Source organism: Tenrec ecaudatus, chromosome 10 (genome assembly GCF_050624435.1).
Source record: "Tenrec ecaudatus isolate mTenEca1 chromosome 10, mTenEca1.hap1, whole genome shotgun sequence".
NCBI lineage: Eukaryota > Metazoa > Chordata > Mammalia > Afrosoricida > Tenrecidae > Tenrec > Tenrec ecaudatus.
Window position 1 is genome coordinate 157,937,374 of NC_134539.1, and position 23,715 is coordinate 157,961,088.

Here is a 23,715-nt window from a genome sequence, read left to right on the forward strand (position 1 = left end):
GGCGAGGTGGACAGTGGTGGTGCTGGTTTCCACGGTCCCTCGGGCAGCAGCTGGAGGCAGACCAGGCAGAGGGCCTGTCAACCCTCCCTCTGGCTCCTCCCCTGCGCAGTGAAGGGACGCAGCGGCATGGTACAGGACGGACTGCCTTGAACTTGCCATCCCCTCCATCTTCCTAGGAAGTCCCCAACCCCAAGTTGGGGCACCCTTGCCCCTGCTTTCAACCCCCCCAACCCATCTCATCCCCGATTCTCCCTACCTTGCCTTAAAGGGAGGGCCTCTCCACACCACCTGCAGAAGCCCCCCATCTAGGCCCCCTTGTAAGGGGGGGGGTCCCTGAGGAAGAGCCTGGCCCCTGCTCCAAGCCTCTGGGCGTCCCCCTGGGCAAAATCTGGGGCAGAGGTTTGCAGGGCCCGACAGCCTCATCTCCCTCCTGGCCCCCACCCCCACCCCCCAGCTTGTCCTGTGAGTAGTCCCTCCTCCCAGAGACCTTCCCAGACCCCCACACTGCTTTCTCTGAAGTCCTGATTTCTCAAGGTACCTGGTCTACCAGTGCCTGGCAACCTGGCGGCGCTCATGTTCTAGCCACAGGCACCCAGGTTGGGATGACTTGATTGCAGTGGGCTAGGATTTGGGGGCTTAGCCTTTGTGGCAGGTACTTATCTACAGACTGTTAGGTAGCGGAACAGGGACCAGGGTGCCCACCAGGCATGTACCAATTCAGGCCCTGAGGTTAGGGAGGGGGGCGGCACGGTACATCTAGGTGGGCAGTACACCTGGAATGACCCAATCTAGGCCAGGTGGGCTTAATTCAGCCAATGGGGCCAACCAGTGCTGTGCACCATGCTTCCCAGCCCAAAGACCCAAAAAGGGTGGAACCAGGACACACCACCCCTTTGTTTCCCCGCTCCTCGCTCTCCTTCCTCTCTCTCTCTCTCTCACTGGCCTCAGGTCACCACGTGTTTAAGGGTGCAGTCCCGTGTTGTTCGGTTAACTGTAAAATGTGATAAAATGTGAAACTTCTGTCTTTTATAAAAACTCTCTTGGATCACAAACTAGTCTTTGGCATGAATTTCTTTCTCGTGTGAAGCCAAAAATTTAGGTAATTTCCACCTGAGGAATCTAACGGGGCCAGGATGACACCTGTAGTGTCAGGTGGCACCCCTGCCTCCAACCGCGCACTCGCGTGTGTGCGTGCTTGTGCGCAGAGTGTGAGTGCAGGGCAGTGCCTGCAGGGGGCGGTCTCTGCCTCCTAGTAGTGGGTACTCCTCACCCAATCCCATTCACACACAGGTGGGACATGCTGAGCTCTGGGTGTTCACGCTGCTCCAGCTGTGCCCCACCCCCTCCCCCTACTCAGGCACCACCCGCTGGGCTCCGGCCAGTCTGTTCTGCTGAGCAAGCAAGTCCTTCCACAGCTCACAAGGTGCCCCTCCTCGCCTCTGTGGTCCAAAGCCCCAGTGACCTCGGCTGCTCAGTGTCCTCTAAGCCTATTAGGACCAGAAGGAGGCACCCCGTGCCCCAGGGGACCACAAGACCCCCACTGGCTGCAGGAGGTCGGAAAATCCTGCCCCTCCATACAATTTAAAAACTAGTTGAGCGTCATAAATATATTTCTACAAACAAATGAAATCGCCACTAGCTGAATAATATCCTTAATTTTTTTGTTTCTGTTTCACTACTGAGCCACAGGCATGTACTGAAAGAACCGCATCCGGCTCCAGAGCCACAGTGGGCCGCCCTGGCCCTTCTAGACCATGCACTGGTACAAACAGCCCGAGCCCACTGTCCCAGGACCAACTCTGGTCTCCATTCCGCCTCTGCAGCATTCTCTTGGGCTGGGGTGTGGATGGGCTGCCCGTTTTGAGGTGGAAGGCTGGGGGCGGGGGTGTTGGCATCTGGGCTTGGGGTGACCCTTCCAAAATGCCTTCCCTTCAAAACTCAGCTTCCGTCACTGGGACCAGGACCAGCTGGAAGGAGTGAGGCTCAGGGGCCTGTACACTCAGGGTCCCAGGCAGATGGCTCCTCAGACTCCCTCGCCCCACATGGGCAAAGCCTGCCCAGCAATGAGCCAGCTCTGAGACCACAAGCCAGTGGGATGGCTCTGGTCCTGACAGAGCCTGAGCAGGCAGGAGACCACTGCCCAGGCTGGGGTGGGTCCCACGAGTGAGCAAGCACCCAGGCTCCCAGACCACCACCCCAGTGTTGGTGGGTTTGCCTCAGGGGAGTTGAAGAGCTGGTGAGCTGGGACACCCTCCCAGGACAGGGTAGACCCCCCCCACAGACCTGACCCTTTGCCCGGCCCGTCTGCCCACCCCACCCATGGCTTCCAGGAAAGGCCCTGGCTGACTACTCACCGCACAGTCTCGAAGGTCTCCGGGTCACAGGACTGGCCCCAGGGTCTGTGATGCTTACTGCTTAAGCAGATTAGGGTTCCCCTCCCTGACCCAAATGGAGGAGGTGGCTGAGTCCCCTGCCACCTGCTGCGAATGGGGAGCAGGGTGAGGCTGTGCCCAGAAGGGAGTAAGGTAGAGCAGTGACCAGGGGGCTTTAGGGGGCAGCTGCCCCCCTGAAGCTGCCATCCTGGGCAGGAAAGGGCATTGACCACTGTCTTGAGCCCCCTTTCCCATCAGTCCTCTGGCGTCTGACTAGCTGGAGTGGGGACAGGTACCCGGGCAACTGGTTCTGCCACTCCCATCCTGGGGAACATCCCCTCCTGGGATGTCACAGGGTTTGGGTGGCACTGAGAGCTGCCCTCGGAAGCCCCAGGCCCACCGAATGTCTGATCCACTGACAGCAGAGCTGGGGACCATGAGGTGGGGAGTCCTTACCAGGTGTCAAGCTCAAGGTGTCCTGGTATCAGGCCTTCCTGCTTAAGTCAGGGTGGGCATGAGGAGGGGCTTAGGTGAGGCCTGCCCTCACCCACAGGAGTGTCCCCAGCAGCTGCTGTGACCTTCACTTGGGGGGGGGGGAGTGGAAGGACCACCTGTGTCGTTGATTGCTTCCTGGTTCCAGTGGCCAGCTTGACCAATGTCTGTCAGACTGAGCGGCTCAAAGCAAGAGAAGCAGCTTGTCTCTGCTCAGGAGACAGGTTCTGAGGGGTAGGGGTTGGGAGGGCAGGCTCCTTCAGGAAGCACTGAGGGATGGCCTGTCCTAGACCATGCCTCCTCCTTGACGTCCCTTGGCTTCCGACGGCATCCCTCCCATCTCTGCTGTAGTCACACGACCACCCTCCTGTGGGTCTGCATGCAGCCTTCTTGCAAGGACATGGTCATTGTTTTGAGGGCCTACCTTCATCCAGGGTGACCTCTTCCTCCCCGGTCCTTAACAGGGTCCTACAAATGAGGTCATGATCATAAGGTATTAGCACATGGACATTTTCTTTGGGTGGCACTGTTCAACCTACTTTGTGGGCACAGACCAAAGAGCTGGTGACTCTGTAGGATCAGATCTGGTCCTGTGGGTTTTGAGGCTGCAAGTCTGTACGTGAGCAGACGGCCTCACCTTCCTTTTGTAGAGTGGCTGGGGGTTTTGAATGGCTGACCAGCCCAATGCGTAACCCACAGTGACCAGAAAGGTGTTTAAGGTGCAGGGACGAGTGACAGAGCCCAGTCGATCCGGGTTTGTAATGTGAGGGGCTTCAAAACATTCCTGGGAAATTCCACAATCCTTTCATGCTTTGTCATGAACGTTTCCAAGCACCCCTCCCCCCGGAAGAGTTTTATTTCGGGGTCACTCAGCAAGGCAGCTGGGGAGTGTGCTCCCCGAGGGGTGACCCAGGGCCACGGCTTCAGACTGAGAAACAAGCCTTCAACGGGCCTCTTCAGCAATTAGGGAGCAAAGGGGCGAGAAGTTACCCAGTAGCCGTAGCTGATGTGACGTCCCTCTGAGAACCCAGGCGCTGGGGAAGGGCACTGTGTGAATCAGGGGGTGTGGCGGGGGTGCAGGCAGGGGAGTCTCCTCTGGAGGTTAAGTATGTGCAGGAAGGAGGCCGTGTTTTCCCCATGGGACTCAGCCAAGGAGGGACTGGGGCCAGGGCTCACAGGCTGAGGGAATCTAGCGCATGTGAAGCGGTTGTTGTGCGAGCTGGCCCTGTTTGTCTTCTGGGGCTTGGGCACCCGATTTTGCAAAACCTACTGATCAAACCTCACTCTCACTAATGTGGCTACAGAGGGGATTTCTTGAGTGTCCCTCGGTAAACACTCAAGATTACCCTTCAGGAACCTCATAGGGGTGAGGTGACTTGTGGGAGGAAATGCCTGCACCCCACAACTAATCGTGGGTTTGATAGGCGTAACTGTATGGTATATATAATAAAGTCGTTGAGAGCTTGAGAGATAAAAGAGAGATTGAAATAATGAAGTCAGACACATTCCACTTGGTGGTCCATGTGGACAGAGGGGGAGGGGAAGGAGGACAAGGGGAAAGGGAACAGGGGTGAGAGGACCGCAGAGGAGAGGGAGCCAATGAGAGGCCAAGGGGGATCTTTATTGCTAACCCAGGCCTATATACCTTTGGGGAGAGTGCAAGCCCACTGATTACAGGTGAAGACATACGTCACAGGAAGGGGTTACACTATAGGTTATACGGCAATGAGAGGGGGACAATCTAGGGACATACACGCAATAGGAAAAGGAGGGATTGGGGGTATACATGTGACAGGATGGGTGGATCCTGGATTCAAGATGGCAGCCTAACTCTGGATGTCACTGAAGTGGTTTGACCTGTTCTCTGGTACACTACAGAAACCATTATCAGTAGGGTGGAAACCCCACCTACAGGGGTTAGACTAATCCTTAGGGAGAAGTAACCCATTGTCCTTCACAGCAGGGAGTGGGCCCTACCTGTGGGGGTGACCAAACAGTTGTCTGGCAACTGACTACCTTCAGGGAGGTAACTTGACATCATTTACCATTAGCTGCAAGCAGTGTTCCAAGTCTAACCTATATTTGGGGTAGAGGACTTGGGAGAAATCTTTCTGTTTCCCACAGTGGCCCACCCCAGGTCTCCCTCTGGTGACTCATCGAGGTGTAGACCTAGTCCGGGGATTGTACCGACCCACCAGCTACCAAGAGAAACCCCGATGGTATCTGGGGTGTTAGCAGTGATTCCCATAAGAGCCAAGGCCTTGAGAATGACAAGGGCAACGAATGTATAAGGGTGCTTTACTCACTTGATGTATGTATGGATTATAATAAGAGTTGTATGAGCCCCAATAAAAATATTTATTAAATTTTAAAAAAAGACCCTAGGCCACTCCAGCAGGTGTCCCATCAAAGTGACATAGCATGAACAAGTGGCATAAGCTAGTGGCAAACAAAGAGCGTAGCTGTATTTGAACTTTCAAAATCCCGGTTCCCTACAGTCCACCTTTCGAGGTCCCTGAGGGCCCTGAGGGAGAGGGGACAGGTCACAGCTCCAGGGAAGCAGCTGCCCCGGTAGAGGCACAGACCCCAGGCACCACCATATGCCAAGGAGCAAAACACCCTCATCCCAGGGAAAAATCCGCTTGACGGAGGAAAAGCCAGAGGCACCAACAGACCAGCCACTGGCTGTGTGCAGGCTTCTCTCTGCTTCCTCATGTGACCTAACAACTCAGCGAGGTTCTGGTGGCAGTCTGATACCCTGGTGTGGGAAACAGAAGGATTTCTCCCAGGTTGTCTCCCAGCGAGGACCACCAAGCAGGGCTGAGGTGAGCATGCTACCATGAGAAGTGTCTGACTCCATGACTGCAATCTCTCTTCTCTCTCTCATGCTCTCTATGACTTTACTATAACCTTTACTTATTATCACCATGCAATTGCACCTACCAGACCAGTGACGATTTGTTAGGGGCCCTCCTTTCCCCCACAAATGGTGCCCAACATGGGGCAGTACAAAAAGAATTCTTTTGACTTATACCCTGTGTAAAAATTGTACGGCCCGACTGGAATGTAGAGTGAATTAGAAAATTGTGTGAAGTGAGGATCCAGTGTGGGGATTGGTAGATAAGTAGTGGAAATAGTGAATGAGTATTTTAAAGAGAACGATGGAGCAAGGTAAAAGTAAACCTGAAACTTATGGTACCATGGTCATCCACTTACTGAAAAGACAGGGTGTAAAAGTAAAGGAGAAAAAGACACAATGTTTTCTAAAAGTAGTAAAAAGGTATATTACATCCATGGTTCCCAGAGGAAGGAACTTTGATCTAGAGACCTGGGAGGAGGCCATTGTAAACTTAAAGGAAGCACACAGAGCCGGGGAGAGTGTCCCAGTGGAGACATGTTCTCTGTGGGTTCAAGTTAAGATGGTCTTAGTGCCTTTGCAGGAGGAAGAGAATGAGGATGATCAGTCTAGTGAGAAGCCTTGTGTCGACTCAACTCTAGAAAAGCAAAGTGTCTGTGAGTGAGCATGAATGAGGCGATGAAACTTTAGGAAAACATTGCAGAAGAAGGAGATTTGTCCTGTTAGAGTTAACAGACAGCCTTACAGAAAACACCCACAAGGAATTCACAGTGCCTTCCCCTTCGAGTTGCTAAAAGATCTCTAGCAGGCAGTCAGTGATTATGGCCCAGACTCACATTTTGTAACTAGCATGATAAGGGTGTTAGCAGAGTCTGAGAGCTGGACTGGATGGCCTTAACAAAAGTATCTCTTTACCCTTCAGAGTTTTTACAATATCATATGTGGTGGGATTTTACAGCCCATTCACAATCTCAGAAGAATGCTGAGGATGGGATAGATAGAGGAATTCATCAGTTGCTAGGGGATGTGAATTATATCACAGTTGAGTCCCAACTACAGTTTACTGAACAGACAATAGGACGGATACGTGAGGTTTGCTTAAGGGCCTGGGAAAAGATAATTCCATCAGAAGAGAGAAAGCCAAGTTACACGGCTATAAGACAACGGAATGATGACCCTTATGCTGACTTTGTGTCCTTAAGCATAAGGCCAACCTCATGGCAGTTGCCTTGGCAAATTACACCAGACCTAGAAAAAAAATGCATCAGTTGTGGGAAGACAGGTTATCCTCAAAGAGAGAGTAGGCAGCACAGGTCAACCATCCTGGCCACAAAGCTGTGGCCTGCACCAGAGAATGAGCCAGGGCCACCGAGTTTGGGTTTAAAAGAACCTGAACTTTTCCCATGCTGCAGGAAAGGAACTCATTGGGCTAGTCAGTGTCGCTCAAGATTCAACACTAAAGGATTGCCCTTAGCAAAGACTTCCCAGATGGAAAATAGAGGAAAGAGTTTCATCCAAGTCCCGCCCAACAGAGCTTGGAAGGGAAAGCAGCTGCCTAACCCAGCAAGAGAATCTTTGAATGGCGGAAATCTCAGGTATCACCCAAACTCACCACAGGAGACCAGACCTGGCCAAACTTGCAAAAGCCCAGCCTCTGTTCTCGCTGCAGGAAGTTTGACTGACCAAGAAAAGGCTCAGAAGCCCTTACAGGAGCCAGTTGATACTAAAATGCAGGGGCCTCTGCTTGAAAGAGTAATACCGTTTCTATCAGGAAGATTTAACCTAAGTACTCAAGGAATCCAAATGATGGGAGTTGTGAGGAGAAGTCAAAAGCTGTGATTAAATCAGAAATTATTAAGAACGGTAATTGGGGTCTGCTACCTAAGAGAATTATGGGTTTTTTACTAGAAATATCTAATCTAAGTTCTCAAGGTGTTCAGATTGTTGCTGGAATTATGAATCAGGATTATGAAGAAATTAAGGCAGTGATAAAAAATCTGATATACTATGGTTTATAAAGGAAGACAGCTTAAGCCAATTTTTGCTTCCTTGCATTTCTAGAGTAAAAATTTATACCCATCAGGAAAAGCTACTTGAGAAGTCTGACCACCCTTTGAATCAAGGGGTCTTGCTGAGCTCCCAGCTGGGCCCTGCTTGCCCGTGTCCACTAGATAATTGGTTGGCACTTGCTCTGGGGATGGTCCAGCCCCTCAGTGTCCTCAGAGCCCCATTAAGGAGTCTGTGGAGAGGGAAGTCCAATCTGTGTCCCCAGGTAGGTCAGCCATTAGCCCTGCAGCGTGACCCCTTCTATGACCTGCCTGTGACGGCAGAGGCCTGTCTGACCAGGCTTTATCATGGCCGGGCCACCTGGAGACTGGAGGGTCCCCTGCTCTGGTATGGGGTTCTCCCTTAGGGTAGAGGATAGAGGACTGGGAGAGGAGCCCCCTGCTTGGCCAGGTGAGTGTCCCCTCAGGGCAGGAGGTGTTCTGCAGGCCATGTGCTGGTGCTCACCCAGCACTCCCACCCCCGCCTGCCTTTGTGTCTCAGCCTGCTCTCAGGTGAGACTCCTTAGAGGAAACCCATGAGTGGGGAGGAGGCTGACCAACCAGGCAGCTGGCTCCCCACTCAGCCGCCCCCACTGGGAGGGGTGCCTCGCCGTGCACTTGGGCTTCTGAGGCAGCTGGGCAGTGTGTCCATGACGGGCTGAGAGCTCAGGCCTCCCTCATGACCACTGATCCCCTCTGCCCGGGATGCCCGGCTGGCTGGGTCAGGCCTTCAGCTCCCCACTGGCCTCTGCTTTTGGCCTCTTTGCAGTCAGACTTGCTCACTGGTTGGGCTGGGGGTTGGCAGGTCTCTCCAGCAGGCTCAGCCAGCAGGGGCAAACAGGAGAGTGAGAAAGGCAGCCCCCCCCTCACCCAAGGGACCCCTCTGACACCTGCAGGGAGGGTGGAGGAGGGACTGAGGTGGGGGTGGAGCAGAGGCTTATCCAAGCCCTTAGTCACTGCCTGATTCAACCCTGGGACATCTGTGTATGACTCACGCTTGGTTCCACCAGTTTCAGGGCTTGGCCAAGGGCCCACTGGAGGGAGAGACAGTTGCCCCCACCAGGGTACCCCACCTGGTTGCCTCACCCACAGATGCCCCTCTTGGCCTGTTCCTGTAGGTGCTCTCTCCCAGTGCCCCTGGGGGGGCGACAGTCTCCCCATCGGTGGTCCCTGTTTCAGTGTGCCCTCTGCTCTGGAAGGATTAGGGCTGGGCCCCCAGCTTCCTGTGGCCTCAGTGACTCCATTCTGACACTGTGTTAGTCCGGGTTGACTAGAAAAACAAATCCAGAGACACTCCTATGTGTGTGAGAGAGAACTTTATATCAAAGAGCAATTGTACATTAAGAAAACATTCCAGCCTGACCCAGATCAAGTATATAAGTCCAATATTACCCCATATGTCTATACTAGTCCATAATTCCTCTTTAGACTCACACAGCCATGCAATAATGCCGAAGATCATAGGCCAGTGGGTGGGAAGTCTTGTGGACACAGTGGTGGTAGAAGCATTTCAATGATAGCATGGGTCTCCATGTGTCTCCTCCAGCTCCAGGGCTCTGGCTCCATCAGCATAGCTCCATGTGACTTGTCATTAGGAAGCAGAGAGAGGTGTCTGGCTTCCAGTGAGCTATTTCTCTCCATTGTACCTCCACATTAGGTCATCAAACTGTGACCTGATTGACAGGCTAGACTCCACCCCTTCCTCAAGTTGACAGTAGATTATGTAACTGTCACAGACACCCACCATGGTACTCTCCTTCTCTGCTGTAAAGGCCACAGGGAATTTACAGACAGTATTATGGGAATGTATCAGGGACTTTACAGACAATATTATGGGAGTGTATCGGGGAATTTACCAGGTCACCTCGAGTCAAGAATAAACACACATCAAAGATTCAGTGCTCTGTCCACAGCAGCACCTCTTCTCAGGCAGCAGTCATGCGTCTTTATAATCCTCAGCCTCCCACCTGTTACTCTTTCTCGCGATCCCGGCAGTCAGCTCTGCTGCCTTTAGTACTTCAGACAGGGATTTCCCATGTGCTCCTCTCCGGGAATCCCTCTCTTTGAGTTTGAGTCCTTTGCACGGTCCCACCCAAGGATTGAGTGTCTAAGACCTGGAAGTAAGAGCTACTGTTAATTTCACTTTACCACAACCTCATAATCGTATTACTTGTTGAGTTTTGCGTCGCTATGGCAAAGAATGATGGAACCAACAGAGAAGCCCAGAGTGTCGTTGAGGGGTGGGTAGTGTCCGAATTGGTAGAAACGTTGGAGAGAGAAGAGGCATGTCTGGAGTCTGTCTCATAGAATCAGCTTTGGGCAGTTGGTACGATTCTTCCCAACCCTTATCGACCTCGGCAAGAACAAGTGGCACCGGCTTTTCTTTGAGTCCCTTTCCTTGGCATCTTTGGGTCTTTGCTTTCCACAATCAGTGCCCCTGGTTTGCCCGAATCCTTAGCACCTGTTTACCTTAGTGGGTAAGCTGGTAATCTGTCTCTGCCTCTGTGGTAGTTACATATTCGGGTGTCAATTTGTGAAGGGGTGGAGTCTAACCTGTCAATCAGGTCACAGTTTGAAGACCTCATTTGGAGGCGCCATGGCGATAAACTGCTCACTGAGGCCAGATACCCACACTCTCTGCTTCCTCTTCCTGCTGACAAGACACATGGGGATAGTCAGAGCCCTGGAGCTGGAGGAGCCACGTGGAGACCCCTGTCAGTGCTGAGATGCTTCCATGCCTATGCAGTACTGTTTTACGACTGAGAAACGGAGGCTCAGGGAGCAGGACGTGGCTCCTGATGTGCTGAACTCTATGCCCAGACTCAGGTCAAAACTCACTGCTAGGGAATCGAAGTCAGCTCATAGCGACTTAAGGGGCAGTTTCCGAGATTGTAACTCTTTATGGGAGTACAAGATCCGTCCTTGTCCCTCAGAGCGGCTGGTGGTTTCAAACTGCTGACTTTGGCGAGCACTAGGCCACCAAGGGTCCTTATGGTCATAGAGATGCTGTGAAATGCCCCCCGCTGGACTGGGCCTGCGCCATGGCGGTCCTGGCGTCTGAGCGGGGACCTCAGGAAGCCGGTCCCTTCCCTGACCTCTCAGTAAACGTCCGACTTGATCTTGGAGCCGCCAAACCGTCTCGAGGGGCTCAGAGCTTGGCCTGGAGATTCTGAGGCAGCACGGAGACTTTCAATGGAAGCGCGCATAAGACCTCGTTGTCCTTCCTAAAACGTAGGAGGGAGTGCACAGGATTCCACAGGACACGCAGGGCCGCTCTCCCAGGTGCAGACACTTTCCGCACTGTCCCGATGCAGACCTGCGGGCGCGCGGGCGAATTCTCCCAGTAGGCCGCGGAACAGCCGGGTAACAGTCTTTTCCTCTGGCAACCAAATGCTGTGCGTTGATTGGATCAGGTCTGAGACGGCGCACTCTGAGAACCAATGAGCCGTCGAGGCGGGCCCTGCTCACCAATGAGGCGTCGGAGGCGGGTCCTGCTCACCAATGAGAGGGCGGGGGCGGGCCTGCGTTGCCGAGGCGCCCAGCTGCGGTGCGGAGTGGCGCGAGGGGTGGCGATGTGCCTCCTGCTGGGAGCCGCTGGCGTCGGGAAGACGCTACTGGTGAAGCGCCTGTGGAATATCCTTCCTCGCAGCGGGGGGGCGCCGGTGGGGGTCACAGGGTACCCCGTCCACACTCGGTCCCGCTTGGCTCCTTGACCACCAGCACAGCTGAGCGTCCACGGCGGGAAGGGCGACCTGGGGGACCCTCCCCCGACGCGGCCCACGGTAGGTGCCGCCGCACGTCCACGCGACCGGGGCCGGCACGGATGCGAGGCGCCCTCCTTCGGCCGACGGGGCCCGGGGGAGCGGGTGGCACCGAGAGGAGGCACGGCCCCTTTGCCTGTCCCCGGGCCGCTGCCCCCAGCCCCAGCCTGGGGCGCTGCGGGCGTTTGGGGTCCGGCTCCCGCCAAGTACTAGGCGGGCTTCACAGGATAGGCCCGTGGAAACCTTTGTGTTAAAACCAGCACAACCAGATTGTGTTGTATTTTACTCGAACGTTTACAGAGCAAATTCGTTTCCCCAGCCCGTATTTTCATACACACATTAGTCCTAGACCCTGGTGTAGTCCCCAGGGTGCGTCAGTAATCCACCCCTTGCTGCCCGGAGCCCCCGAGTTTCTGGTTATCTGATTTCCTTGCCTCTTCCGCGCATCTCCTGGTTGCTTCTCCGCCAGTGGCGCCCCTTTCTTCCTCGTGGGTGTTAGCGTCTATTCTGCTGTGTGACCGAAAGGTGACTCAGCCTGAAGGTCGTTTTCATTCCAGGTTAGCAAGGTGTCAGGGCTGTAGTTTAGGGGGCTCCTCACCAGTTCTCTTGGTAGCCTCTCAGAGCACTCGCCATCAAGGAAATGACTGCGTTGTAGAGGCTGGCAAATCCAAAATGTGTGGGCTGTGCAGGCTTAGCCTGACTTAGGTGGCTGCGTAGACTGACAAATTGGAATCGTTACATCAGAGGACAGGCTGCTGGCTCACAAGGCTTTGGTAGCTGGGGTGTCAGGTAAGACAATAGGCTGCTAATTCAAGTTCCAAACAACTGGAGGTAAGGTGAAGGACGATGAGCCAAATAAATGTAGGATCCAGAACAGCAGGAGGAATTTTGCCAGAATCATATATTTTGGATGCACGCCATACCCTCAAGGGAGGGTATGCTTGAGCAAGATACAAGTGTGGTGATTAGGTGATGGTAAGGACTTAGGTCACACTCTGTAGTAAGATGGTGACATCTTACCCTAATCCTGCCTCATTATCATAAGCAGGAACTCCTTCCCTGATGGGACCATAACCACAGGCATCAAGATGTATCATAAAATGGAGGACAATTATATAACAGCCAAATTACATAACATGTCACTTTCAAACACAGAACAGGGTCCAGTTGACACATAACTTTCACCTTCTGTGTACATGTTCCATGGACCTTATTTGCTTTTAACAGCAAGCTGTCTCATCGTAGTGGACCACACACACATTATTTGCATATTGTTCTGTGCCATTGAGTGAGTTCCAACCCATAGCCACCATTTGTACAACAGAGCAAGTGCTGCCTGCTCCGCTGCAGCCACCACGATGGTCTGTCTCATTAGAGATCTTCCTCTTTGTTTCTCTGGCCTACTTTACTAAATGCGATGTCCCTTGTCAAAGACTGGTCTTTCTTAATAACATGTCCCAAGCATGTGAGACAGTCTCCCATCTTCGCTTCTAAGGAATATTCTGGTCATACTTTTTCCAAAGTACATTTTTTTTTCAGTTCATGGGACTTGAGATCTTAGCCAAGACTATTGTTCAAATGCTTCATACTCATTCATTTGCAAAGTCCAACCCAGTCACTGTGTGGGAGTCAAAGAAGCTATAGCCAGTAGGGCCATATTAAGTAATGCATTACAAATTTGGATCAGGTAGTAATGACTTTCACCATGTTAAGTCTTCCAATTCATGGGCATGGTATGTTTTTCCACTTATGTAGGTCTGTTTTAATTTCTTGTAGTAGTGGTGTTTTTTTTAATTAAATACTTTTATTGGGGGCTCCTACATCTCTTACAATAATCCATACATTCATCCATTGTGTCAAGCACATTTGCACGTATGTTGCCATCATCATTTTCAAAGCATTCTCTTCCCACTTGAGCCCCTGATAGCAGCTCCCCATTTCTTCCCCCTCCTTCCGGCAATTTCTTATAATAGTGTTTTGTAGTTTCTTTTGTATACATCTTTTATGTACCTGGTTAGATTTATTGCTAAGTATTTTATCGTTTGGGGTGTTTTCACAAATGAGAATAGTTTTTTACTGATAGGCTTTTTGGACTTTTGTTTTATTGTAGAGAGGAATCCAACTGGTTTGTTTTTATCTTCTACCCTTCCACATTCCTGAGCCCTTCTGTTACTTCTAGAAGATTATTACAAACTGACCCTCTGCTAGGGAGAAAGGGCATTGTCCATTTCAATAGCTGCACACCAGATAACAGGAGATACATCGATTTGTTCAAGCAACGAAACCACATCTGGAACAGTCTCTAGCTGATTAAACTTATGATAATCCACTGTCATTCTCCAAGATCCATCCATTTTTTAATGTAGGCCAAATAGGCAAGTTAAAGGGGCATGGGGTGGGCATCACCATTCCTGCATCTTTCCAGTCCTTCATGGTGGCACAGATATCTGTGATCCCACCAGGAATGCAGTACTTCTTTATTCTTTTTCTGTTTGGCCTTTCCTGCCACAACAACCCTTATTTCACATGGTCAGATCGAATATGGGGGTTCATCTATTCCAATTATGCATTCTAAAATGGGGGGCTCTCCACAGGGTGGGTTTAAAGATGCATTGGACCCCCTGTGAGACAGAACACCTGGACTTGTGAGCCACACACCTGTGGGATACCCAGCCCATGAATCACATGGCTAGAGCTTGAGGTTCCTTTGAGACCTGCTTTGCCACGCTGCTGGTGCATACATCGCTTGAGATCCTGTCGTCTGGTTGACTGTTGGTGACCCGCCCTGCTGTTTGCTGCCTGTGGGTGGACTGCCTGCATTGCCCTAAGGAAGACTCTGCTGTCTGCTTCCTTGACCTTGGACCACACAGCCCTCTTGAGTTGAAGGACTTCCAGTATATTAACATCCACAGAAGTGAGTTGAGCTGAGCCCTCTACTGCTGTGTGGACTAACGAGCTGTTATATTCCTTTGAGTTGCACATATCTATCCATATCTAGTATAAAAACGTAGGCGTCATTGGTTTTGTTTCTCTGGAGAGCCTTGTGGAACACACCACATAAGAGGTCATGGAGCCCGTGAGGAAAGCTGGGAGAAAGGTTCGTATGAGTGTTCGGCCGTATAGTGGACTTTTTCTCAAGTGGACTCGGCCTCCCCTTCACTCAAGAGGTTGAGTGTCTATAAGCTGACGTCCATAGAACCAGAGGTCAGCTGGTGAGCCAGATACAGGATCCAGATCCCACCCAAAAGCAATATGCTTTGCCAGAGAGTCTATGTATATATTGAAAGCGGCTCTATGTCCAGGAAACATCCTTTCAATTGATTGGCAGGTCTTAACATGTATCATCACAGAGGTGATTACGTTGTGTCAGCCCTCATTGTGGGAATGACTACATTGTAACTGCCAAACCTTTGAGATTCATCGTCCAGCTAAGTGGACACAAGCTTTAACCGGCACCGTTGGTGATAGTTCTCTTGCAGGACTATATAGCTGTTAGTCCTATTGCCTTCTTATCTGCATGGTTTCTGGTGGAAAATCATAGTCGCCTTATTGGTGCCCCCTTTGTGTGATACTTTGTTTTTCGTGAGTGGCTTTCACAATTCTCTTTGGTTTTGGCAAGTTTGATTATGACATGTCTTGGTGATGTTCCTTCCAGGCTTATCTTGCATGGCGTTTGCTTAGCTTCTGGTGTGGAAACCTCTTATTAAAGAAGTTTTTGCCAGCAAATCTTCAAAAATTGTGTATTATTTTTGCATCCTCCTGTTCTAGAATTCTAATCAAATTTACGAGGGGGTATCCCCCCAAAACCGAGTTGTGCTGGGCAGAGGGGAGCTTCAGCAGTACACATTTTTCCCACTAGGCAAGCATTGACCAACTCCCTCTAAGTTAGTGGAGTCGCCTGGGAAGGTTCTCTCTGGTCAGCGGGAGTTTTTTCAGAAAGTTTTCTCGAACCCCATTTTTTTGTGATGGCTGATTTAAGAGAACAGCGTGGGGCTGTCAAATGTCGCAGAAACTGTTGTGATGTTGAACACAACCGATAAGGATGGTCCTGTGGGAAAAACTCACGTATATGAGTGGTTTTCTCATCAAAAAGGTAAAACGTCGATTGATGACAAACCTGGTTTCGGACATCGGCAACTTCCCAAACCGGACGAAAATGTCAACTCAGTGCACTTGGAGTTCCTTCCATCAGGTCAGACTGTTAATCAAGCTTTCTATTTAGAGGTTCTGAAAAGATAACCTGACAGTGTGTGACAGAGAAGACATGGTTTGTGGCAGACAGGGACTGGTTTTGCCTCCACGACAATGCACCTGCTTAGCAGCCATCTCAGTGTGCCAGTTTTTGGCAGAAAACCAGCATGCCTTACCTACTCACCTGACCTTACTCTGTGCGACTTCTTTTTGTTTCCATGAATGAAGAGGAACATGAAAGGACAGCGATTTGATGACACAGAAGAGATGAAGAAAACGAGGGAGGTGCTGTCAGCCATCCAAACCACTGAGTTTGAAAAATGTTTCCAAGGTTGGAATCAGAGATTTGACAAATGACAAAAGTGTAATGGAGAATACTTTGAAGGTGATAAGGTTGTTTTGTAAAAAAAAAAAAAAAAATTAGTCCCTAATAAAATGTAAAAGAAGAAAAGAGAAAAAAATGATTAGGGCAAAGACTGTACAGATGTGCTTTATACAATTGATGTATGTATATGTATGAACTGTGAAAAGAATTGTATGAGCCCCAGTAAATTGTTAAAATAAAAAAAGAAAAAGAAAAGGAAAAAAAATAAAATAAAATACTAAAAAGTAAAAAAAAAAAATTAATACATAGCATTAGGGGGAAAAAATTCTCTTTTTCTGTTCCCCTGGTAAATTCCTCTTCCTTAGATTTCCTTTGTTTTCATCCTTTTTCTGATTGTTCCTATAACAAGTTAATATCTTGGGATTTGTCCCGATTTAGCTGATTCTTTTCTACATTGATTTAATGCTGTTTTTGTCTTTCAGTTGAGTTATCGATTTCTGATATTTTAGTAATCTGGGTTTTTGTCGTGACTGTTTTTGTATAGTTTTCAGTGATGTTAAATTTGCCATTGTGTTCTGTTTCTCGGGAACATTGTAGAGTTTTATTTGGGTTTCCCTGCCTTTGTCTGTTTTCCTTGATCTCTTTGAAGATCTTACATGAGTCTTTTTTTTAAATCATTTTATTGGAGGCTCATACAATTCTTATCACAATCCATACATCCATCCATTGTGTCAAGAACATATGTACATTTGTTGCCATCATCATTCTCAAAACATTTGCCTTCTACTTGAGCCCTTAATATCTGCTGCTCATTTTCCCCCTCCCTCCCCACTCCCCACTTCATGTGTCTTTTTAACTCATCACCATCTGTACCTCAGAAGGCTTTCTGCTCCTTTCTCTTAGTCACCTACTCGGGCCTTAGATCCTGCTTCTTAGGAAAATGTAACATTGTTCTCTTTGAGACATTAACATATTACTGATTGGTGGTATGTTTGGCTATCCTAATTGTTTTGTGTTTGATATGAAAGGGCTTCAAAACTCGGTGGAAAAATTCCAATACTTTTTATTTTTCCACAAATGTTTTGGAGCCCCTTTCATATGTCAGGGCAGGTGAGGTGAGTGCCAGTGGTCACCAGGCTGGTATCAGGAGATCCCTCCCCACATGTGCAGGTGGGTGGAGGTGGTGGTGTCTGCCCTGCTGTGCAGGGCCATGCTCTCCATTGCTTGCCAGCTCGGTGGACCTGCAGGAGCGTGCCTGCTGTGTCAAAGCAGATGAGATGGCAGGTTCCTGCCTCCAATGATTAGGGTGGGGCAGGGGCAGGATGTTCTTCTAATCACGAAATTAGGGTGCCGGGGCACTTTGGGCTGCCACCACTCCCTTCCTCACACTTGGTCAACGCCAGGTCCCAGTCCTGGCTAAAGATGGCAATGGGGACCTGCCTGAAACAAGTGTGGGGAGCGGGGTTGGCTACTCAAGTTTGCTCAGCTGAGAGACCCACACCACACAACACTATCTATTACAACATGCGTGTCCCCTACTCCAACGGACAGGGCACCCTGCTGGTAAGTAGACCTACCTCTGAATCCTGGCTCTCCTGCTGCATTATGGGTGGCAGAGGCCCTAGAGCTGCCACTTCCCTACCTGTGCTGCCTCTCCTTCGACCCAGATCATGTTCTGCTCACCTCTCTGCGCCTCGTGGTGAGTCTGTGAATTTGCCTTCCTGTTTCTCACCTGGAGTCACTGCTGGCTTGTCTGAAGATGGCAACTCTGTTGATGCGGCTAGCAGGGCACCTCCACTCTGTGTGTCTCCTTGTTCAATACCATTAGTTTCTCTCCCAGCCGTGTTCGACCCTGTATCTTTCTGATGTTCAGAGTTCGAGGACTGTTATCTGTGTGTGTTGCACGTGGTTTCTTTGTTGTGGAGGGACAGCGTGGTGTTTCATCTTGTCTCTTCCTTAAAGTCCTGTAGTGATGATGTTGCTCTGTTTTTCTACAGGTGGGGACCAACCTCACTGATATTGCGGCCCCGAAGAAGATCACGGTCAGGGAGCTGGGGGGCTGCATGGGCCCCATCTGGCCCAGTTACTATGGAAATTGCCGTGCCCTCCTGGTGAGTCTTCACCACTGGGCATGCCACCCTGCTCGCTCAGGGCCCTTGCAGTGCCTGGAACTGGGTTTGGTGCTACAGTGACTTAGATCCAAGACTGACCTCGACTGGGCATGCTCAGAGCTAACTTGTAGAGCCTGGTCTAGGACATCATTTCTTCTCTGCAGATGGCTGTTCACCTGGGTCTGTACCTTCATGTCACGTTAGCATCCCTCTGTTTGGCCCCATCCTCGCAAGGCCTGGGCCACATTCCTGACCCTTCCTTGCAGAAACGGTGGCCACACAAGTGGAAATGAGGGACATTAAGTCACACTCTAAGTCCTTTCTCTTAACTCTGCTGTCCCCAGAGCCCTTGGTTATGAGTCGCCTTGTTTTTTTCATGGGAGCCAGACAAGGCTTTCTACTCCTCTAATGATTTAACTGCCATGGAAACCCACAAGGGCAGTTCTGCCCTGTCCTAGAGGATCACTATCAGTCAGAATCTACTCAGTGGCTAGGACTCCAGAACCCCCAGGGTGGGCATCCCTCACCCATTTCCCCCACTTCCTACTGGACACCTTTGACCACACTGGGCAGCCCTGGACCTGGGACTAGCCACTGTGGGTAACCCTCACCTCTCCCTTCTCCCCCAGTTCGTGCTGGATGCCTCTGACCCCACACAGCTCTCTGCCTCCTGTGCTCACCTCCTGGCTCTCCTTTCCGCAGAACAACTTGCAGAAGCTTCGGTCCTGATACTTTTTAATAAAACGTGAGAGTCTGGGAGCCAAGGGAGGGGGGGCAGCCCAGTGAAGAGCCCCTAAGTGGAGCCAGCAAATGGCTTTTGAGGGATGGGGCTTGGTGGGGGCCCCAGGTGGGTCTGGGGCAACGGCCAGTCTCATGGGCTCTCTTTGCACCCCAGCGACCTGCCCTGTTACATGAGTGTGGAAGAGATGAAGTCCTTAATGAGGCTCCCAGACATCGTGGCCTGTGCCAAGCAGAACATCACCACCATGGAAATCAGCGCCCGGGAAGGCACTGGCTTGGCAGGGGTGCTGCACTGGCTCCAGGACACCCACAGAGCCAGCAGCTGACGGCCAGCTTGGGGACTCGATTAGCCAGTGGGGGTCTGACAGACCGACCGTCTCCAGGGTTGGTTCTTGGAGGGGCACAGCGACCTGTGTTAGCTCAAGAGAAGGTTCTGTGTTGAATTGCAGTGACAGGTCACCCAAGGCACCCAAAGTACAGGCAATGCAGATCCCACACCTCTGCGTGTTGCCCCTGGAATAGGGAGGTGGGTGAGCAGTGAAGCAAGAGGCAAAAGAGTTGAGAGGCATTAACTTAGGTGAAGAGGGGTAATATCTTACCAGAGGGAGAAGAAAAAATAAACTCCAGGGGGGGGGGGCGGGAGACAAGGCTAGCTATTGGAAGCTTTGATAAGTTGTTTAATTATAAACATCTGAAATGTAACCCCTCCACTTAATTCACAATAAAACACTAAAAAGTAAGGCACACTGTGTCACCAGCCTGGTAAGACACAGCAGATCTGACGCACCATGGGCATAGTAATGATTGTGGACGTGGAAGAAGACATGGGGTCCAAACACTTCCCACTCCATGTCCACTCTTACCTTCCCAAGTCACGGTCACCATGCTGATCAGCTCTGTGCATCGTCTCCATTGTGACCATGTCAACACTGCCCACAGGAAAGCCTCCTGATGGGCTGTGAAGACCAGGATTTATTTTTATTGATGCCAATTGCTCTATTCACTCAGTACTTTATTCCAGCTTGGCATCAAATATTCCATTAGAATCCTAAAAAAACTCATCCTGCTAAACACATGAGCGATTTTTGTCTCTGGCACTTCCTCTTATGGACTTCTCTGCTCCAATCTGGTGGAAGTTAATTTCTGGGCCATGGACATGGATAAGGTTAAACAGAAATGATACCTGGAAGGAAGGCGACGTCACTTAAAAGTCCATAGATGCTACAGAGTACAAGATGTGAACATTATGCCCAAGAAAGGAAATGATCTGAACAACAAACTGCCACGGGTCACTCAGGAAGAAATACCACATTCTCAATGATTTTATATATATATATTCTTAAATAAAGGTTTCCTAAACTATATAAAGAAGTAGTAAAACTGAATTGACCTATGTCTTCCTTTAAATATGAGTTTTTAGTTAAAACCTTCCCACAAGGAAATCTCGAGGTCTAGCTAAATTCACTGTCAGTAAAAATCTGGACACAAATTTTAATCGCCTACATAAACCATGTGCATGGCCTTGAGAAAGTTCTTGATTATAATCACATAAGGACATCCTTGGTAAAGAGGTTAGCGAAAAAGAGGAAAATCCTCAAGGCGATGGGCTGACACTGTGGCTCGCAGAGTGGTCGGGAGGGCCCAGGACTGTAAGTCACTCCGTGGGAACCGGCTCCACGGCACTTCACACTGGGAAATCCTCTGGAAAGGAAACAAAAAGGGGAGTGGGGAGGGAGGGGAAATGAGCAGCAGATACTCAGGGCTCAAGTGGAAGGCAAATGTTTTGAGAATGATGATGGCAACAAATGTACATATGTGCTTGACACAATGGATGGATGGATGGATTGTGATAAGAATTGTACGAGCCCCCAATAAAATGATTTTTTTTTAAAGAGCTATCTAATGAAAAAAAAAAAAAAGAACGAAAGAGCTGAGAGATGTTCAGGAATTTACTACCACCTGTTGGCCAGACCTGAGCAAGTGGAGATTCTGGATGCTGTACTATATTACACTTATCAATCCACTTTGTATACACACGAGAACGCCCTGGCTTTTATCCTGAACTAGGTCTCCCGTGCTGTGAGAACAAAACCAGAACTCTGGGCTGTGGCCTAGGGCCCTGCAGGATCAGAATCTATTCTTCCTTCGTGCTCATCTCCTGCCACTTCTGCCCGGCCAGGTATTTAAGTAAGAAGTAATGTGATTCTATACCGACTGTCAGAGGTGGAACAGAACACTTCCAAACCGAGTCCTTGAAACCAGCATCTGCTAAGACCCATGTTCCTCCCGACAGAAGGCGAGAATGAGAGTCCGAGTTAAAGGAAACCAACAGCACGGTGCTACCTCACGTCCAAGTGGCGTTACTCCAGGAATGACCGGACCTCATCCTCTTAGAGTGAAGAGAGAACACCCTACGGTCACCTAGATGCATGAAGGGTGTCACAAAACCCAGCACCGACTCACGGAAACGGCTAGCAGCCAGGAGGGCACTGACTCGGTAAAGGGCTCGATGTAGGAGCCGAGACCCGCAGCAGGCAGGGATGGCTGCCCTCACCACTGCATCTGTTCATGGGAGGTCTGCGCCCTGGGGCAGTAGTGGTGCCAAGTTGGGCTGTGGGAGAACGATGGGACTTTCTATTCCCATAAAGAGTTACAGTCTCGGATGTGGGGGAAGGGTCAGCCCCCCACAACTACTCATGGGTTCGAAAGGCACAATTGCACAGTTGAAATCTGTAAGTCAGCATGAGAAGTAGAAGAGAGATTGAAATAATCGAGTCACATTTCATGGCAGCACGTTCACCTCAGCCCTGCTTGGTGGTCCACGTGGAGGGGAGACGAGGGAAGGGGAGACAGGAGGGGTGAGGGAGGAAGACAAGGGGAAAGGGAACAGGGGAGCAAGGAGGGGGCACCAAGGGGGATCTTTATTGCTAACCAAGGCTTATATACCTTTGGGGGGAGTGCAAGCCCACTAACTACAGGTGAAGACATATGTCACAGGAAGGGGTTGCACTATAGGTTATACAACAATGAGAGGGGGACAATCTAGGGATATACACGCAATAGGAAGAGGGACTGGGGTACACATGTAACAAGAAGGCAGGTCCTAGATTCAGGATGGCAGCCTAGCTTTTGGATGTCACTAAGCTGGTTTGACCTGTTCTCTGACTCACTATAGAAACCATTATCGCCGGACAGGGCAAGATATGACAAAATTATAATTTATAAATTGTCAAGGGCTCATGAGGGAAGGGGGAGCGGGGAGGGAGGGGGAAAAATGAGGAGCTGGTGCAAAGGGCTTAAGTGGAGAGCAAATGTTTTGAGAAAGATGATGGCAAAGAATGTACAGATGTACTTTATACAATTGATGTACGTATGGATTGTGATAAGAGTTGTATGAGTCCCTAATAAAATGTTAAAAAAAAACACACACACAAAAACATTATCACCCTGCTGGGACCAAACTGATGGCCACAAGCCTTTAGGGAGAAGTAGCCCATGGTCCTTCAAAGCAGGGAGCGGGCCCTACCTGTGGGGGGACCAGACAGTAGTCTGGCAGCTGGCTGCCTTCAGGGAGGTAACTTGACATCATTTACCTTTAGCTGCAAGCAGTGTCCCAAGTCTAACATATTTTGGGGAGACGCCTTGGGAGAAACCTTTCATTCCCACACTTGGAAACGCACAGGGGCAGTTCTCCCTGTTCTCTAGTGTCACTAAGAGTCAGCATTGACTCGATGGCAGTGCGTTTGGTTTTTAGTTTGGCCAGTAAAAGGTTGCCCTCACCACTTCCATCCACATTTTACTAGAGGTTCTAGACAGGGCAGTGGAAGACAAGGTATCCGGATGAAAAGACCGTGGAAGCCGTGCTGAGACATGTACAAAAACACTATCAGGACTAGTAAGTTTAGCAAGGTTGTTGTCTAGGTCAATATGCTGAAAAACAAACAAAATGTGTTTACATAAAAATATAAAATATTTATGACGAAGACAGACAAAAGATGCTTGAGACCTGCGCACTGAGCCTTGTAGACCAGTGCTGAGATGAGGGAAAGCAGAGGTCAGTGCAGCGATCTCATACTGTCACAAGACCAAACAAATCTGTCTTGGAAAAGGCATGGCCAGAATGCCCCCCAAAACAAGATTATCTCACATAGTTTGGACATTCTCGGGCAGCACCAGTTCCTGGAAAAAGACATCCTGTAACGCAGAGCAGCAGTGAAACAGATGGCCCTCTGAATGTGTGGATCGGGCTGTAACAATAGACCTCGGTATAATGGGACCTGTGAGGATGGTGCTGGACCAGGCAGTGTCTAGATCAGCTGACCTGAGGAAACAATTTAACAACACTGAACCACCACCACCGAACACTCCACTCCTAGCCCTGGAGTGAACATTAATGTGCCAGTCCTCCCCCAGTGGGCACTGTCACCCAACCTCTCCAGCAAGTTTACAGCTGATGACAGAGGGATCCTAACCCTGATAGGGACATGCAAAGCGTTGAGGAGAAAGACAAGGCTTTCCACTCTGTCCGGTCAGTCTGGGAAACCCAGGGGCAGTTCTACTCTGCCCAAAAGGCTGCTCTAAGTTGGAATTCACTATGGCAGGAAGTTTGGTTTTGGTTTTGGGTTTTGCAAAGGGCTGAAATGACCTCAAAACCCTGAGATGGAAGCAAAGTTGGAGGGAAGGGTGACTAGCTGGTGTTGCCTGGCGCAGACAACTAGGGGATAGGAACACATGGAGATGGTACCACAGGTGCTGCACTGACTGTCAAGAAAGGCCCAAAGAATGGCTTAGCCTTCCTCACGAAGTACAGGGACAGTTGG

At 50.2% G+C, this 23,715-nt stretch overlaps 1 protein-coding gene across 2 annotated transcripts; it reads left to right on the forward strand.

Moving 5' to 3' along the window:
- The first annotated feature begins 11,324 nt into the window (after positions 1-11,324).
- On the forward strand, positions 11,325-20,614 carry ARL16 (ARF like GTPase 16). Of its 2 annotated transcripts, XM_075562360.1 has the most exons (5): positions 11,325-11,399; positions 11,490-11,548; positions 18,041-18,154; positions 18,784-18,899; positions 19,050-20,614. In XM_075562360.1, the coding sequence occupies exons 1-5, from the start codon at positions 11,339-11,341 to the stop codon at positions 19,219-19,221; spliced, it is 522 nt and encodes a 173-aa protein (XP_075418475.1). In that variant the 5' UTR covers positions 11,325-11,338; the 3' UTR covers positions 19,222-20,614. The 2 variants fall into 2 exon arrangements, with proteins under 2 accessions (XP_075418475.1, XP_075418474.1); XM_075562359.1 differs by lacking the exons at positions 11,325-11,399; positions 11,490-11,548 and adding an exon at positions 15,948-16,049.
- Positions 20,615-23,715: the final 3,101 nt, after the last annotated feature.

Coding starts and splice junctions, on each gene's coding strand:
- ARL16 (XM_075562360.1), top strand. CDS start 11,339: ATGTGCCTCCTGCTGGGAGCCGCTGGCGTCGGGAAGACGCTACTGGTG. Junction 11,549..18,040: donor CTCCCCCGACGCGGCCCACG/GTAGGTGCCGCC, acceptor GTTTTTCTACAG/GTGGGGACCAACCTCACTGA. Junction 18,900..19,049: donor CTGATACTTTTTAATAAAAC/GTGAGAGTCTGG, acceptor TTTGCACCCCAG/CGACCTGCCCTGTTACATGA.